We start from the raw sequence: 18,667 nt of genomic DNA, 5'->3' as shown, positions 1-18,667 counted from the left end.
TTCTAGTGCCAGTATATCTTTTTTGAGATGAGGAGACCACATCTGTACGCAGTATTCGAGATGAGGGCGTACCATCGATTTATATAAGGGCAATAATATATTCTCAGTCTTATTTTCTATCCCCTTTTTAATGATTCCTAACATCCTGTTTGCTTTAATTGAATGGGAGCAATATTTATTTCTGCAGAAAGAGGCTGTCTCTGCTGCATTAAATCAAGGAAAACTCCAATTGACAATCTCATACATATGTATAATAAGAAATATATAACTCACAATCCAAAAGCTTGGACCAGTTTCTGAGCTCAGTTATGCAAGTTCAAATACAGAATTATTCCACTAACTGCAAAACTTTTTTTTCTAGAAACACACAACTGCAACTCAGGGCAAATTCTGTAACTTTGCTTCCAACTATCAATAAAATGGCTGAGTTGGAAAAAAAAAAAAAGGGCTCAAATTTTCAGGGTTAATTTCAGAAAAAAATATATATTTTGGATATATCTCTGTGGAAGTCAATAGACTTAATCTGTATTTAAATGTATATAACTGAGAGGAGATTCAGAACTAAGGTTTTGGTTTTGGAGGGCTTTTTTCTTATTAGGTATGGAATATTTTAGTAATATGTTCAGTGCATAAACCTCTTATTGGATTTCCCAATGAAAAATATTAAAATAAAAAAATGAATATATATAAAATATATTAAATAGGTATATCTCCATATATTTACTTTATCTCATAGAACTGGAAGGGACCCCAAAAGATCCTTGAGTCCAGCCCCCTGCCTTCACTAGCAGGACCAAGCACTGATTTTGCCCCAGATGCCTAAGTGGCCCTCTCAAGGATTGACCTCACACCACTGGGTTTAGCAGGCCAATTGTCAAACCACTGAGTTATCCCTCCACCCCATTGTTCTTTTGGAGGCCAAATCCTTAAATTCTGAGTATTTACACTCACCCAGCACAGAGGTTTAAAAGGAAAGTTCACTTGTTTTGAAATAAAAACCTTTTGAAAACCTTATGCAGAAAGGCCTGTGAGCCATGCCTCCCTCCCTCCCCTGCCCCAAATTGAAATGGGGGTACAGCAGAACTATATCATGGGAAGATCTAGTAATTGCTGAGCAAACAGAGAGGAAAGTGAAGAGAAGCCAGGTTGGTGGGCTGGACTGAAGCAGAAGGGGACTAGACAAGAGATAAGGATGGGGGCAGTTATGAGCAGTGGTAGGCAGAGGCCACAGATTCAGGCCAGTAGAAAATATGGCATATCCTGCAATTGTTGAGAGCACAAGGGACTTTGACTGGTGCTATGCCTGAAAAACATTTTTCAGAATGCCTTTGGTTTTCATAAAGTGTAGCAGGATGTTAGCCCATACTGAATTTCTTTAGGCACTGATCTATTTATATCTTGTTAACTGCTTAAAAACCTGCTTACACCACACCGATACTGATTCCCTGTCTTTGAAATATGAATCAAATGTGCACAATCTTAGATTGCTGTTATTTTCTTACCGGTAATGACCAGGAGGCAAAAAGGGAGTCATTTTTAATACCCAAATTGTCACAATGAAAAAGGAGAAAGTTCTGAAAAATGCATCTGCCAGTGATGATACAATAGGGAGGGCCTGGCCAAAGATTTTGCGTTTGGGCTCCAGAACAAGCTCCTTCTTCACTGCAAGGTGATAAATGTTAACACAGTCATTGAAATGTCGTTCTTCTCTTCCAGAGCAACTGCAGAAAACAATTGGTATGTGCTCCTTTTTTCACCTGAATATTATTCCTTACCATAATAATGCTCTGAATAAGTTTCTGGTTCTCCCCCTCTCCTCACCTCCATCTCTTTGAGATTTGAGTTTAATTCATTCCCCAAGCAGACCAGCTGTTGACAATTTCAGTGTATTTTAGGAATGCACCAAGATCAGTTTCCTGATTGATTTGAGCCGTAATGCTGAATACCAGAAATCTTGGAGACTCTGATTCTGGCCATTATCTTCATTCTAATTTTAAAACTAATCATAGGTAAAACAAGCCATAGTCGCCTTATATGGAAAATTACCTTGAAACATAAAATACAGGTACATCCGTCTCAGATATTTATGCATATATTGTGATTACATTCATGTGAGTCATAATGAGGAGAGAGGGCACAAGGAGCTGTGCCTTAAACCATCTTATTCGATATTGGTGGGATTTTTTGACAACCTGAGTGACGTAAGAGCAAAAGTCCCCCTAGAAGTCTCCATTTCTCACTCACTTGGGTGTTTTTGAAAATCCTCCTCCTTGCCTGTGGGATATCGGCCCCAGCCTGCAGCAGTGCTATGTGCCAGACTTGTTTATACATTCATTCTAGACTGTCCAAATGGAGCCAAGATGGGAGAAGTGATGTCAATCATTTCTTCTGGATTTCAGTTGGAAAACATCCAGCTGGGTGTGTATCTGCACTTTGAGGTGCCTAAATGCCTTCAATAATCTGCCTCTGCTTCCTAAGAAGCCCCATCAACACTGTAACATTGTAAGAACAGTAGGACAATGGGATAAAATGCCCAGGGAAGTCAAGGAAGCTCCTTCACTGGAGGTTTTCAAAAGGAAGCTGGATAGCCATCTGTCTTGGATGCTGTAAACACAACCAATCCTGCATCATGGCTGGGGTTAGACTAGATGATCCTTGCGGTCTCGTCTAACCCTAGGGTTCTATGATTCTATGTTGAAGTACCCTGAATGTCACAAAGGAAGTACATGAATATAGGAAATCTATGCATTACTTTCGTTTGGGATCTACAGCACATTTTGCACATTGAAAGACTTGCATTATTTTGAAAGAAAAAAATTAGTTGTATGTTTTTCTGACAATCTTAAGAAACAGAACATTAGGTTTACTTTTCATTGTGAGTTTAGTGTTAATCAGACTGAGCACAAATTACTGGTAGATTGTGGGTATCACTATAATACCTTAAACAAACTCAAGGATTAAGCTTTTGTCAATAAGCATTCTACGGTAATGGGTGGTTGGGGAGTCAGTGGGGTGTGGGCTGGTTCTCCAGTTTTGTGAGATCACAGGGCTTCTGCTTTGCTTAGTTCTGAAATGCAAGAATCTGAGTAGTTAGTAGATCTGGGTAATGATTCAAGTGTGGTGTGTAGGAAAGGAGATGAAAGAGAAAACTGGCAGTTGATGATTGGGGAAGTCTGCAGGGACAGCTCTCTTAATGAAGTAAGGTAACACCTGTTCACTGAATTTGTAATTGAAATCACACTTTTCTTTTGCAGAGCAACTCCAGACCGAACTTCGTAAGTTCTCTTTGCTTTCTCACCTGCTACTATCCTTCAGAATAATGTTAATAAATCAAAGCAGATAATTCTTCATATCATTGCCTTTGCTCAATCCAAGCAGATTTCTATTTACCCCCATAACAGAACCGTGATAACTTTCTCTCATAACAAATTGATTCATCACGCTAGAATATTCTTATTTATTTTCTCTCTAGTCTAAAATTGAAAGAGTGATTTTCAGAATAACTGTACAATATAGACATAGGGGAATCTTTGTATGATGTATAGGCACTATACGTGCTCCTATATCACCTCCTTCTGGCCCAGTGCAAGGTGTTTGACCAGAAAAGAGGGGGCACGGCTCTACATTCTGCACTACGCCAAGGATCTGTTGGTAACCAAAACAGTTTAGAAGATCCTTCAAGCTGTTGTATTGGTCACAATGGGAACATCCCACTGCAGAGAAAGCTGAGAATTGGAGGATAGGATGCAAACAGAACCTTTCATTATTCCTCCTCCCCACCCACAAAGTTTCACTGAGTGTTCTTTAGCCGCAGCTCCGGACTGCCATTACAACCTTGAGCCCAGTGATTAGAGCACTCAGTGAGAGATGGGGAAACCCAGGTTCAAATCTCCGATCCACTACAGATAAAGGGTAAGAACTGGGTTGCCCACATCCTGGGTGAGTGCTGTAACCAGTGGCCCTGTTTAGACATGGCTTTTCTGTGTATGTAGGAGGATCTTGAGCTGAAAAGAGCAGTTACAGTCTTTGTCCATTTTTGAAGAAAAGAACAATTCTGTTCCAAGTAACCCTGTGAGCATCTCTGCTAATTTCCGTAGGAGCTATTTGTGCTTATCTGAGGCTGAGTGTAGCCTATTTGTGAATGCTGAAACATTGATTTGTTTTTCAGAAACACTGAGGGAAAAATATGGTAAGTATGGGATTGCCCATTGGTTTCATCGAAATAAAATGAAATGAAATAAACAAAAGTATAAATAAATAGAAAGAATGAGGGAGAAAAAGAGAACCTCTACAACTGAAAAAAAAATGTAATCTATTTCTTGGAATTTGTATTATCCATCCCTCCTCTCTTAGCTCAGAAATGTCTTTTACTGTCTAGGGATCACATTTTTTTTAATACTTACCATTTGTTGGGCATCTCCCACTTCAGAGAGCTTTCCCCTGAATTTCAGAAGATTTTCAGATTTTTAGATATTCCCCTGATTTTCAGAAGACTCCAAATTAATTCAACAGGAGATACAGGTTGTCTGGACACAGGAGGTCTCAAATTACACACTAACAATCCGTGTCCACAATTGAAAATTTACTTTGAGATGTGCAACAGCAAAAGGGAGCTCATCTTATACTCTGAACAGGTCTTTCCATTTTACTTAGTTTAAATAATTCTATTATTTTTTCTACTTTTTTTTTTTACTTTTTCTCACATGCCAAAGTTTATTTCATCATTCCCCTTTAATCTTGCTATTGATGTGTCATGTTCTCTTTCCCAGTCTCTGTTTTAGTCATCTCATTTCTCAGCCTATGAGATCATATAACAATGAATGCCATATAAAATGTAGGTAGAATCTGTTCTTTTCATTTTTAAGATATTATATACATAGCTCTAACTCCCTCCCATCTCAGATCACATCATTGGTGTACTTTGTTCTGTGTCATCCGTCAAACAGTTGAGTTAATGTTGGATTTCATAGTGCTGGAGAGCAAGTTACATCAAGTTAAATTTGGGTTTTCAGCTTCTCACCCCTCATTTTTAACGCTGACTGATCATATTCACACTCTAAAGAACAGTGGTGGTAATCACTATCAGCTGAAATCTGTAACATGGCTGATTTGACTCTAATGTTTTATATCTCCAGAAGATAATGGGAAAATGAGGATTGGTTTGTGAACAGTTTCACTCACACAAAAAGCAGGCTGTGTGAAATTAAGAACCATCAATGTATTCATCTCACTGACCTAAACAAAATTGTCCTTGATTTGGATGGCTGGATCTTTCTTTAAATTTGAAAAAGAAAACCCCCACACAGCCGAAGACAGGGATTCATGTATCTTGTCAATTTTCTTGCTCAAGGTAGTGAGCTAAAAATAGCATTGTGGACATAGTGGCAGAGGCAGAAGTTCAGGCCAACTACCCAAATACAGTGCCTCCCATCCTGCTCGGTACATACTTGGGCAGATAGCCCAAGAGATTGCCACTGTCTGATGTGGCCTCACTGCTATTCTTATGCAGAAACAGAAGTAGAGTTGTTGTGAGTACATCCACCCAAACTGGAAATCACATCTCCCAGCTGCTATGGAGACACCCTGAATGTCACATAGGAAGTACAGGAGTGCAGGGAATCTGTCCATTACTTTACATTTGGATGCTACAGCACAAATAGCATATCAAGAGACTTGTATTATTTTGATATGAATTTTATTTTTGTTATTTCAGAGGTGTTTGATAAAGAAAACGGTAGGTTTATTTTGATTTTTGAGTTTAATAGATATCAGACTGAGCACAAATTACTAGTATTTGTTGGTACCACAATAGTTCCTTCAAGACACTGAGGGTTCAAGCTGTAGTTGAGAAGGTGAGTGGTAATGGATGGCCGGGAGATGAGAATTAATAAAGAGGAGTCATTAGTGTGTGGGGTAAGTCTCCAGTTATGTGCAAGAACAGGGCCTTTGTTTTGGTTAGTTATGGAATGCAAGATTCTGAATTGTTACTAGATCTGGGTGATGGATCAGGTGTGGGTGTAGGAAAGAGAAAACTGGTAGCTGATGATCTGCTGTTCACCAATTTCTAACGGAAATCACACTGTTCTTTTACAGACCAACTCCAGACCAAACTTCGTAAGTTCTCTTTGATTTCTCACCTGCTACTATCCTTCAGAATAACATTAGTACATCAAAGCAGATAATTTTTCATATCATTGCCTTTGCTCAATCCAAGCAGATTACTTTTTAACCCCATAACAGAACTGTGATGACTTTCTCTCATAAAAAAAAAAAAAGATTCATGACACTAGAATATTCTTATTTATTTTCTCTCTGGTCTAAAATTAAAAGAGTGATTTTCAGAATAACTGTGCAACACATATATGACAATAATGTCATGCCTCCGCCTCTGTTGATTTTATCTTTAAGAGTATGTAGGAGGCTAGCAGAAATTTTCTGTGGGGTTAATATTTTCATTGTGTAATTTTTTTTCATGGTATGGTGTGTGTTATTAATTGGGAAAATCACATTGAGTTGGTAAAATTATATCTATGTTAAGAGTAGCACTCTATTGTGGAATAGTAGCTCTTTGAATAAAAAAATGCTTTCTGTCAGATTCTGAGCCACATTGCAACTTCTTCATGCTGCTCTAACTACATGAATGTCCCCCAAAATCAATGGATCTGAGCTCTAGGGGTTTCCCCTAGCACTAGTGAATTTTTGTGTGGTGTACAGGCACTATACACGCTCCTATATCACCTCCTTCTGGCCCAGTGCAAAGTGTTTGTACAGAAACAGGAGGGCATGACTCCGCATTCATACAGTCTGTCTTCTGCACTACTGCAGGAATCTGTTGGTAACCAAAACAGTTTAGAAGATCCTTCAAGCTGTTGTACTGTTCACAATGGGAATATCTGACTGCAGAGAAAGCTGAGAATTGGAGGATAGGATGCAAACAGAACCTTTCATTATTCCTCCTCCCCACCCACAAAGTTTCACTGAGTGTTCTTTAGCCGCAGCTCCGGACTGCCATTACAACCTTGAGCCCAGTGATTAGGGCACTAAGATGAGAGGTGGGAAACCTAGGTTCAAATCTCTGATCCACCAAATACATAGGGTGAAAAGTGGGTTGCCCAGATCCTGGGCGAGTGCTGTAAACAGTGGCCCTGGTTAGAGGTGGCTTTTCTGTGTATGTAGGAGGATCTAGAGCTGAGAAGAGCAATTACATCCTTTGTCCATTTTTGAAGAAAAGAACGATTCTGTTCCAAGTAACCCTATGAGCAGATCCGCTAATTTACATAGGAGCTGTTTGAGCTTATCTGAATGTAGCCTATTTGTGAATGCTGAAACATTGATTTGTTTGTCAGAAACACCGAGGGGGAAAAATGGTAGGTATGGGATTGCCTATTGGTTTCACCCAAATAAAATAAAATGACATAAACAAAAGTATAAATAAATAGAAAGCAAAAATTAAGAGAAAACCTCTACTATTGAAAAATATATATAGTTTATTTCTTGGAATTTGTGTTATCCCTCCCTCTTCTCTTAGCTCAGAAATGTCTTTTACTGCCTAGGGATCACATTTTTGGTTATACTTACCATTTGTTGGGTATATCCCACTTCAGAGAACTTTCCCCTGATTTTCAGAAGAGTCAACTCCCAGAACTCCAAATTAAGTCAACCGGAGATGCAGGTTGTCTGGACACACTAATAAATTACACACTAACAATCCGTGTTCACTACTGAAAATTTACTTTGAGATGTGCAACAGCAAAAGAGAGTTCATCTTTGACTCTGAACAGGTCTTTCCATTTTACTTAGTTTAAATAATTCTGTTATTTTTTCTACAATTTGTGTTTACTTTTTCTCACATTCCAAAGTTTCTTTCATCATTCCCCTTTAATCTTGCTATCTATATGCCAGGTTCTCTTTCCCAGTCTCTGTTTTAGTCATCTCATTTCTCAGCCTATAAGATCATATAACAATGAATGCCATATAAAAATGTAGATAGAATCTGTCTGAATGTCCCATAGGAAGTACAGGAGTGGAGGGAAAATGTCCATTACTTTATATTTGGATGCTACAGCACAAATAGGATATCGAAAGACTTGTATTATTTTGAAATAATTTTATTTTTATGTTATTTCAGAGAAGTTTGAGAAAGAAAACGATAGGTTTATTTTGATTTTTGAGTTTAATAGAAATCAGACTTAGCACCATTTACTTGTATTTGTTGGTACCGCAGTAGTATCTTCAAGACACTGAGGGTTTAAGCTGTAGTCAACAAGGTATATCGTAATGGGTGGCTGTGAGATGGGAATTGGTAAAGAGGAGTCATTGGGGTGAGTCTGAAGTTATGTGCAAGAACAAGGCCTTTTTGTTTGGTTAGTTATGGAATGCAAGATTCTGAATTGTTACTAGATCTGGGTGATGGATCAGGTGTGGTGTATAGGAAAGAGAAAACTGGCAGCTGATGATTGGTTCTTCACCAATTTCTAATGGAAATCGTACTGTTCTTTTGCAGACCAACTCCAGAATGAACTTGGTAAGTTCTCTTTGATTTCTCAACTGCTACTATCCTTCAGAAGAATGTTCTTAAATGAAAACAGATATTTTTTCATTTCATTGCCTTTGCTCAATTCAAGGAGGGTGAATTACTCTGCAGGTTTCTTTTAAACCCATAACAGAACTATGATGAGTTTCTCTCACACAAATTTGATTTATTGCACTAGAATATTTGTATTTATTTCCTCTGTGGTCTAAAATTGAAGGATGGATTTTCCAGAATCACTGGAAATTATGGACATTCCATAATGCTATGCCTCTTGTTCTGTTAATTTTATCATTGATTGTATGTAGGAGGCTAGCAGAAATTTTCTATGGGATTATTTTTTTCATGGTAGGATATGGTGTGTGTTAGTCATTGTGGAAATCATTTTGAGTTGATAAAATTATACTTATTTTAAATGTTGCACGCTACTGTGGAATAGTAGCTCTTTGAATAAAAAAAATGTCAGATTCTGATCCACATTGTAGCTTCTTCATGCTGCTCTAACTACACAAATGTCCACAAAGATCAATGGAACTGAGCTCTAGTGATTTCCCCTTGCACTAGGGAATCTTTGTATGGTTACAAGCACTATACATGCTCCTATATCAGCTCCTTCTGGCCTAGTGCAAGGTGTTTGGCCAGGAGAAAGGGGGCATGGCTTGGCATCAATACTATGTGCCTTCTGTATTTGCCATGGGATTTGCTGGTAATGATGACAGTTTAGAGAATCCTTTAAGATGATGTATTCTGCACAGTGGGAATATTCCACTGAGGAGCCAGCTCAGAATTGAAGTCTAGGATAGAAACAGAATCCTTCATTACTCCTCTTCCCACCCCCTCCCAAAGTATCACTGAGTGTTCTTTAGCCACTGCTCTGGACCTCCCTTATAACTTTCAGCCCAGTGATTAGGATTGGGAGGTGGAAAAGTCAAGTTCTAATCCCTACTGTACCTCAGGCAGAGGATGAGAGCTAGGTCTCCCCCATTCTGGGTGAGTGCTGTAACCACTGGGCTAAAGGTTAAAAGGGAGGTTGTCCTCCTCCCCAGCCATTTTGTGTGCAGATAGGCACACACTGCTGCTTTTCTTGTGAGATACGGCTTAGGCACCTCCCTCCAGCGCAGACTGAGGTGCCGAACTCCCTGAGGGGGCAGGGCTTAGCATATCCCATTCATTAAATTAAATGGCACCCTGCTTAGTGCACTGGCTTTTGTGGAGCCCATTGTTAAGCACCTATCTCTTCACCATATGAGCTAGCATCATTGTGGGAGACTTGAGGAGAATGCGAGAAACAATGATCACATTTAATCAGATCTACCTTTATTAAAGTCTTTTCATATAGAAAACCACAACTAATATAACTGTTGCATAAATGGAAATGGCTAGAAAAAACAAAGTCTCCAGCACCAGTATTTCCAATTCTTTCATATTCATATGGAATCCTGAAGAAGTGCAGTGGTGTTCGGCTGCTGTTGAGGGTCAGGAAATGAAGACCTCCAGGAAATGATGACCTCCAGCCATCTGCCAGGTCCTATTCATAATAAGTTATGCATATAGGGTTGAACCTCATATGTCCATCTTTGGGAGTGTCACTCTGATATTCTCGGGGGACTCTTCACCTGATAGGGCACTTGGATATTTTTTCTTTTAACTTGTTAACATTTATGTCACTTGATCACTGTAGTAACATGTGGATACTTTAAGGATGTCTCTAACGTTACACCCTAGATACCAGCAGTTAGTTTGTGGTTTCCTCAGACATTATTATCCAAACTCAGCAGTTATTTTTTCAAAAAATCAGCATGCAAACATAGACACAAGCTCAACAGATTTATTATTAACTTACTTGTGCTCATATTTTTATAATATGACTTATCCTAAATCCTTAGGCCTAATTTGGATAAACTAAATATTTTACAGGCCTAAGCCTGTAAGTTTCTTGATTTCAGCTTTAAACTTTGCAATATTGGTTAACCCATTACTATCATATAATAGACTAATTTATTAATTACAAGCTACACCATGCAGTGAATAGGGAGGCTGGCACCTAACTGACGCCTTGTAAATTCCATTGCATGGCTAGGTGCCTAAAAGTGATATGTTGCTGTAAGGGGATAGTTGGCCCATCACTAAAACTTGGTGGGTTTGTTTGGCTGACCTCTCCCCATGGCAGGAGAGAGGAGGGGGTCAAGGAGGAGTCAGGACCTTGGGATTGAGAGGACCTCTGGCCAATCAGAGAGCTCTGAAACAGGGCCACTCTGAAGTATCCCATAGCCCAAGTCAGTCTGATTGACCAGGTAGACAGGCCAATCAGAGACCCCAGGTCAGGTCCCCGCCTCCGTGCAGTGACAGTAGCAGCAGGGGAAAGGAGCTGGGGGGAAGGCGAGGGAGAAAAGAGCCACATGAAAGAGTGGGGAGTGGCCAAGTGAGCTGGCGGGGGTCAGCAGTGAGAGAAGAAAACCTTCATAACACAGTGACAGACTCAGACTTTCAGGGCCCTCTGTAAGTCAGTGAACCCAGCACTGGAGACAGGACTGCAGGCATGGGTCAAGGGGTGGTGATGGAGTCGGGGAGAGGGGTGATGAGGGGAGCAAGGCCAGGGTCAATGAAGATGGTGGGGCAAGGGAAAGCGTGGGCAGGGCGAGTGGCAGTGAGGGGTCTGGGAGGGATGGGGTAAAACATGGTGGGGAGGATGGGGTAAGGGGGCTGGCTAAGGGGTGGTGAAGAGATGAGGTCAGGGTTGCTGAGGGAGTGAGGCTGGTGAGCAGGGTGAGGGGCAGTGAGCAAGGTAGCAGGAGGAGTGATGAGGGGGCAGGGCCAGGGGCGATGAGCGGCTGGGGCGAGGGGTGGTGATTGGTTGGGCCTGGTGAATGGGGTTGGGGTCAGTCAGGAGGGAGGGACCACGGGCTGTGAAGGGGTGGGGCCCCACCATGACATGGGGACAAACCTAGCCAGGCTGAGTCCCATGGAGGGGAGAGAAACCAACACCAGAGAAAAGGGCTGCAAGGAGGGGCTGGGGAATCAGGGCTCACTGTGAGGGAGCAGAGACAGGCACAGAGACTCAGCGAGGGGAACTGTGTGGGGTAACTTGGAGGGCCCGAACTGTGGGCTCCCAGAAATCCCCAGTACTGCCTTGAGACTCACCATGACTGGCCCACCATGGGGGATTCCCGGAAGCCCCTGAGCCAGGAAGAGGTGCGAGTCCTGCGGGGTGACTGCAATCAAATCTGCAGATGATTGTCAGATCTGGTCCCAAGGCAAGGCCCTACGTGAGCCATGCATGGACCAAACAAAGGCAGGTCCACCTCGCAGCAGGCTGGGGAGTCTGGAGAGCAGACTAAGATGGGGTTCCCCCCCCTCATTTCTCTTCTTTTCAGTTGACCCTTGGCTACAGGGGAGTATGGAGAGACATTGCTGTGGTAATTTGTGTAACACCATAACCCAGTGGGTGGGGCATTAACCCCATCACACACTCCTTCTGGGGCTATCAAACCAAGGAGCCAAGTTTCATCACCACACAGAAGAAACTGTTACTGCTTAAAGTGTGTTGGTTTGTGTGTGTACATAGACTCATAGGAGATTAGGATTGGAAGAGACCTCAGGAGGTCATCTAGTCCAACCACCTACTCATAGCAGGACCAACTCCAACTAAATCATCCCAGCCAGGGCTTTGTCAAGCTGGGCCTTAAAATCCTCTAAGGATGGAGATTCCACCACCTCCCTAGGTAACCCATTCCAGTGCTTCACTACCATCCTAGTGAAAGAGTGTTTCCTAATATCCAACCTAGACCTCCCCCACTGCTGCAACTTGAGACCATTGCTCCTTGTTCTGTGATCTGCCACTCCAGAGAACAGCCTAGCTACATCTTCTTTGGAACTCTCCTTCAGGTAGTTGATGGTTGCTATCAACCCTCCCCCCCACACTCTTTTCTTCTGCAGACTAAATAATCCCAGTTCCCTCAGCCTCTCCTCATAAGTCATGTGTCCCAGCACCCTAATCATTTTCATTGCCCTCTGCTGGACTCTCTCAAATTTGTCCACATCCTTTCTGTAGTGGGGGCCCAAAAACTGGAGGCAATACTCCAGATGTGGCCTCACCAGTGCCGACTAGAGGGGAATAATCACTTCCCTTGATCTGCTGGCAATATTACTAATACAGCCCAAAATGCCATTAGCCTTCTTGGCAACAAGGGCACACGGTTGACTCATATCCAGCTTCTTGTCCATTGTAATCCCCAGATCCTTTTCTGCAGAACTGCTGCTTAGCCAGTCGGTCCCCAGCCTGTAGCAGTGCATGGTATTCTTCCATCCCATGTGCAGGACTCTGCACTTGTCCTTGTTGAACCTCATCAGATTTCTTTTGGCCCCATCCTCCAATTTGTCTAGGTCACTCTGGACCCTATCCCTACCCTCCAGCATATCTACCTCTACCCCCAGCTTGGTCTCATCTGTGAACTTCCTGAGGGTGAAATCCATCCCATCATCCAGATCATTAATGAAGATATTGAACAAAACTGGCCCCAGGACCGACCCCGGGGGTACTCCACTTGATACCAGCTGCAACTAGACATTGAGCCATTGATCACTATCCATTGAGCCCAACAATCTAACCAGCTTTCTATCCACCTTATAGTCCATTCATCCAATCCATACTTTTTTTAACTTGCTGGCAAGAATACTGTGGGAGACCGTATCAAAAGCTTTGCTAAAGTCAAGATATATCACGTCCAATGCTTTCCCCATATCCACAGAGCCAGTTATCTCATCATAGAAGGCAATCAGGTTGGTCAGGCATGACTTGCCCTTGGTGAATCGTTGTTGACTGTTCCTGATCACCTTCCTCTCCTCCAAGTGCTTCAAAATGGATTCCTTGAGGACCTGCTCTATGATTTTTCCAGGGACTGAGGCGAGGCTGACCGGTCTGTAGTTCCCCAGATTCTCCTTCTTCACTTATTTAAAAATGTGCACTATATTTGTGTTTTTCCAGTCATCCTGGACCTCCCCCATCACCACGAGTTTTCAGAGATAATGGCCAATGGCTCTGCAATCACATCAGCCAACTCCCTCAGCACCCTCAGATGCATTGCGTCCGGCCCCATGGACTTGTGCTTGTCCTGCTTTTCTAAATAGTCCTTAACCTGTTCTTTCACCACTGAGGGCTGCTCACCTGCTCCCCATACTGTGTTGCCCAGTGCAGCAGTCTGGGAGCTGATCTTGTCTGTGAAAACCAAGGCAAACAAAAGCATTGAGTACTTTAGCTTTTTCCACATCACTTGTCACTAGGTTGCCTCCCACATTCAGTAAGGGTCCTACACTTTCCCCGACCTTCTTCTTGTTGCTAACATACCTGTAGAAACTCTTCTTGTTACCCTTCCCATCCCTTGCTAGCTGCAACTCCAGTTGTGCTTTGGCGCTCCTGATTACACCCCTGCATGCTCGAGCAATATTTTTATACTCCTCCCCAGTCATCTGCCCAAGTTTCCACTTCTTGTAAGCTTCCTTTTTGTGTTTAAGTTCACCAAAGATTTCTTTTTTAAGCCAAGTGGTCACCTGTCTTATTTGCTATTCTTTCTGCACATTGGGATGGTTTGTTCCTGCAACTCCAATAAAGGCTTCTTTAAAATATAGAGTGAATAGTTCAGTATGTTTCCCACCCAGGCATAGGCAATGGTGTGACAATTGCTATTGTGTATTTTAAAACCTTTGAGCTGCTTAATATATTTTTGAAACCAGTTAACAAGTTTTCTCTGATTTTCAGGCTGTTCCTGAGAGAGAAAAATCTGTTCTATTTTAGTTGGCATTTTGTATGTGCCCTTTTTAACAGCTTAGTTGTAGATAAAGCTCCTACCCCAGTTAGGAGAATGTTACTTATTGGGAATCTATCTAGTAGCAAGGTGGGAGCACTCCAGCTCATAGACAAATCCAACATGGGTAAGAGGAGCAACTGGAGGGGAGGTACTATGATGAGAGGGAGAGGCAATTTGAAAGCTACTTCATTATAGCCTCCATTGTTCAGGCTCCATCACGGGGTCTCCCAAGCTGCTGAGAGATCCCTGAAAAGGGAGGGTAATTGGTGATTGGGTTGCAGCCTTAAACCTGATCCCAGTGTGTCCTGAGGATCCAGTAGTCAAGGCCCTGCTCATGTAGCCTCACTAGGTAGATTAAGGGAAAGGAAGTCTCTTTGTGGACCTGGGCCCTAGTCCCCATCTCATTTGGTGCATATTGCTGCACCCAAACCAACAAATTAAATAATAATAGCAGTGTCCAAATTGTTGTTAGAGAGAATCTGGTGGTCTGAAACAGTATGTGTGTGAGGGGTGGAGGGAGTGTGAGGGTGTTTGGTTTATGTAAGAAAAAGTTGAAAACATACCAGCACCCCAAAAAAGGCAGGTTACATGATTAGATGAGGCATTGGCTTCTCTGCAAGACAGTTTTTAGGCAGACCACGACCCTTGCTCAGGTTTCTAATAATTGGAGTTCAGTAAAGCCCACTTGTATGTATGGTGTACTACGTCTATCTGTGTGTACATTCTAGGAACATTTTCTGTGTGTATTTTAATATTCTACTGCCAGAAGCAGGAAAATATTTAGAATGGGCCTCTTTTAATTCAATGTCTGTTATTTCTTATTCTGATTTCAGAATGGAGAAAGGCTCGTAATGAGACAGGTAACAGTATACACATTTCTTCCAGTATTAAGAAATCATTGTGTTAATGCATTAACCAAACTAGAAACATACAATAAAATATTCTTATGCTGAGAACAAAACTTGAGACCCATACTCCGTTTATACAGTCTTTAGTTAGGCAAAACTCCCATTTATATCAGGACCTGATTCTGACCTTGTACTAATTTCACACTAGTGTAACTTCATGGATCTATGTGAAGTCACTCCTAATTTGCACAGATGTGAAATCAGAATTAACCCTCACTGAGAGATGTGGGTAAGGACTGAGGAAATCCTAAATCAGGGCCTCAGGATTTGGAGCAGGGTAAAAGCACAGATAAGGTGGTGATGGTGACTCCATTAATCATACTAAGATGAGTAATGCTGACAGGGGTTATAAAGGTGTGTAGTGGTGACCAGGAGTGAAATATGTGGGATTGTGATGGCATTGATACTGATGAAGACAGTGGTGAAAAATTAGTAGTGGTGTTGACTTATGATTGATGGTGATGTTGGAAAAAAAGAATATGATACTGAGTGATGTTCATTAAGGGATGATGAAAGACAGGTGCAATCATGGTGATTTATGGCAGGTATGAGAATGTGACAGTAATTTGCATTTTATTGCAATTTTCTTCTGATCATCTCCAAGCTCTTTCTAGTCCGATCTATCCCTCATTGAGTTTGGAAGTATACATAGTTTACAGAAAATGATTAAATTGTTTGAAGCTCATTGAATGGGTCAGTGTCACAGAGGGGAATAGAATTTATGAGTCCTAATTCTCAATACGCACCTCCAGCTAACCGACAAAACATTATTTTCATTACTAAAATAGTCCATTATAACACTGATAGTACAACTGTGAATGCAATGGGGAAGTATAGTGATCCAAGATAACAGGCACAGTAATTTTCTTCTCTATAGTCTGATTGTCTGTTCGAAGATTCATATTTATTTTTTCCCAAGGTCCAGTTCAGCAGGGTATTTAAGCAAGTACTAAACTTTAAGCACATATAAGGGTTTCACCTCATCTGAGCACATCTACTGGATCAGACCCCAAAGGCAGGCTAGGCAGGGCTGCACCTAGTTACGTGCCAAGCTGCTGGGCAATGTCAGGAGTCAGGTGGCTGAGTGAAGGCCCAGCTGCCAAAGTTTAGGCACCTTGGGCACTTTAATGGTGGACACTTAGGCACTTAGGGAATTTATGTGCCTGCAAGGTTAGGCAGAAGCTGAATAAGTGTTTTGTGAATTCCAGTGTTGCTAAATGTTGGATGAATTTGGCTATATCCCCCTTGAGAATGCCACCAAATAGTTCAGAATCACTTTCAGTTTTGTGTGAAATTCAGACAACTCTCATATATCTGAAGAATTTCAATACAACAAAAACATTGCCAAGCAGGCTTCAATGAGGCAAAACTCCCACCTCAGAAGGGTGTACAGGATGGGGCCCACCCTGTAAACTTCCCTTATCCCAGCTCAGACTGACATTAGACCAGTGCTTTTGACAACCCAATTTCTCTTTTCAGATGACATCACTCTTGATGCCGGAACAGCCCACCCCAACCTCTCCATTGCTGGGGATAAGAAGAGTTTGAAACATGAAGCCCAACCTCAAAAAGTTCCAGCAAATCCAGAGAGGTTTGATTCGACTGTCTGTGTGTTGGGTTTTGAAGGATTCTCTTCTGGAAAGCACTACTGGGAGGTGGACGTTAAGAAGATCAGTGACTGGGACCTGGGAGTTGCCAAAGAATCAATACAGAGAAAAGGAAAACTTTCCTTATCCCCTAAAGAGGGATTCTGGGCTTTGGGTCTGAGTGGGAGAGATTATTGGGCAAAAACAGATCCATGGACCCAGGTCACGGTGCAGAAAAAGCCCCAGAAAATTGGAGTTTACCTTAATTGCCAAGATGGGCGGGTGACCTTTTTCAATGTAACTGACATGTCTGTGTTGTTCACATTTAATGATTGTTCATTCTCAGGAGAGCTTTATCCATTCTTTAAAAATTCCCACAAAGAAACAACAATGAGAGTTTGTTCAATTAAAGAAGAGTAATCAATTTAAAATGCCATGATGTTCCGTTTTGTTGACCAAACACAGCCAAAGCCCTGTGCTGCTTCATGGCACTGTTGACCAAACTGAATCAAAGTAACAGAACACTTTGCAGTTAGAAGAAAGGTGATCTGGAATAACATTCCCTGTGAAATTATAGTTACAAATATTGCTAATGCTGCAGGGGTGGCTCCCCAAATTAGGAATGGAACTGTACTGGAATCTCACAAACAGAGCTATTAATGATGAAAGTAATTTTTTTCATTGCTAACTTCCTGTTTATCTGGATTAGGTGTATTAGCAGCTAAGAGTAAGCAAATGATGTCCTATACTAATGTTTCTCTGCTAAACTGAATAACCAATCTTTGAGTCAGGTATAAATACAGATGGGGAATGCACCCAGTCTTGAGAAAGCTTGACCAGTTGCACTGCTGTCTTCAGGATGGGTTGGTAATCGATTGACTTTTCCTTTCTGTATTATGTTGTACTAATTTTGATTAATAATTTTTGATTAATAAAAGTTGATTGAGCCTAGTTATTTGACATGTCATTATTGGTTTATGTCAAACCCATAACAATTTGCACTGATGTTTCTTTGGAAAATAAAAGATTAGTTGTGTATTCAGAGGTGCTGGAACAATTTTTATAGTGGGCATGCTGAGAGCCACTGAACCAAACTGTAACCCTGTATATAATGGAAACCACTTCAAGCTAGGGGATGCGGCAGAACCCCCTGCATCCCCGCACCCCTAGTTCCAGCACCTATGCTGTATATTGTTTGTGATGCCATCGTATCTGTATGTTTTCCAAAAATTAGTGTTCAGCCTCTTGGCAATTATCGATATCTGTAATCTGTGTAACCTTTTCAGAACATGATGTTTCTGACACAGAATATGAGGATTTTACTGAGGAAAACAGAGCCCCATTTCATATCATTGGTTTTGGAAACACTATAACACCAAGCTTATTACTAAATTTCAGATTAATGTCTGACTAATAACTATAATCTGGGTCTGTAGTCAGCTGAATAAATCTATTTGCATATGTCCCTCCCCCTGTCAGCAGGGATCACAGGAGCTCAGCTCCTGCCAGCACTGGCCAGTAGCCTTTAAAGACATTTTCACACTTCACAGGTAAATACAGTTCAGAGGAGGTGGGTAGCCATCCTGTTGTTCTTCTGATACAGAGGATGTTCCACCTATGGATGCAACTATATCACATCCTTCTTTCCATAGCATCTGTTGATTGATGTTTGGCTGTGTGTGTGTTTGTTTGCTCTGTATGCTGCCCCAGCTCTGTGCAGATAGCAGAGACAGCAGACTTTGATTGAACTCCCCAATAAATCCACAGACTTGGTCTTCAGCTAAGGAACTTGGTCAGGTTTATTGCAGATAAAGAACAGTGCTAATGCCCTGGCTCAAT

General features: G+C 41.6%; 1 protein-coding gene across 6 annotated transcripts in view; it reads left to right on the top strand.

The window, feature by feature from the left end:
* The window catches only part of LOC112118337 (butyrophilin subfamily 1 member A1-like), a 98,172-nt gene extending 80,402 nt beyond the window's left edge, over positions 1–17,770 (top strand). For 3 of the 6 annotated variants that reach the window (XM_024216604.2, XM_024216603.2, XM_024216600.2), the window contains 5 exons: positions 3,255–3,275; positions 6,094–6,114; positions 8,504–8,524; positions 15,168–15,194; positions 16,722–17,770. In XM_024216604.2, coding sequence (XP_024072372.1) covers positions 3,255–3,275; positions 6,094–6,114; positions 8,504–8,524; positions 15,168–15,194; positions 16,722–17,248 — 617 coding nt within the window. In that variant the 3' untranslated portion in view covers positions 17,249–17,770. Of the gene's footprint in view, positions 1–1,598; positions 1,738–3,254; positions 3,276–6,093; positions 6,115–8,503; positions 8,525–15,167; positions 15,195–16,721 lie in introns of those variants that run through there. The other 3 variants (XM_026660407.2, XM_029913646.1, XM_024216602.2) reach the window with 3 other exon arrangements.
* Positions 17,771–18,667: the final 897 nt, after the last annotated feature.

The sequence above is a fragment of the Terrapene carolina genome, unplaced genomic scaffold (assembly GCF_002925995.2).
Source record: "Terrapene carolina triunguis isolate 2854851 unplaced genomic scaffold, T_m_triunguis-2.0 Scaffold764, whole genome shotgun sequence".
In the NCBI taxonomy this organism is placed as follows: domain Eukaryota; kingdom Metazoa; phylum Chordata; order Testudines; family Emydidae; genus Terrapene; species Terrapene triunguis.
The sequence above is the reverse complement of the archived record's forward strand: the minus strand, read 5'-3'. Positions and strand labels throughout refer to the sequence as shown.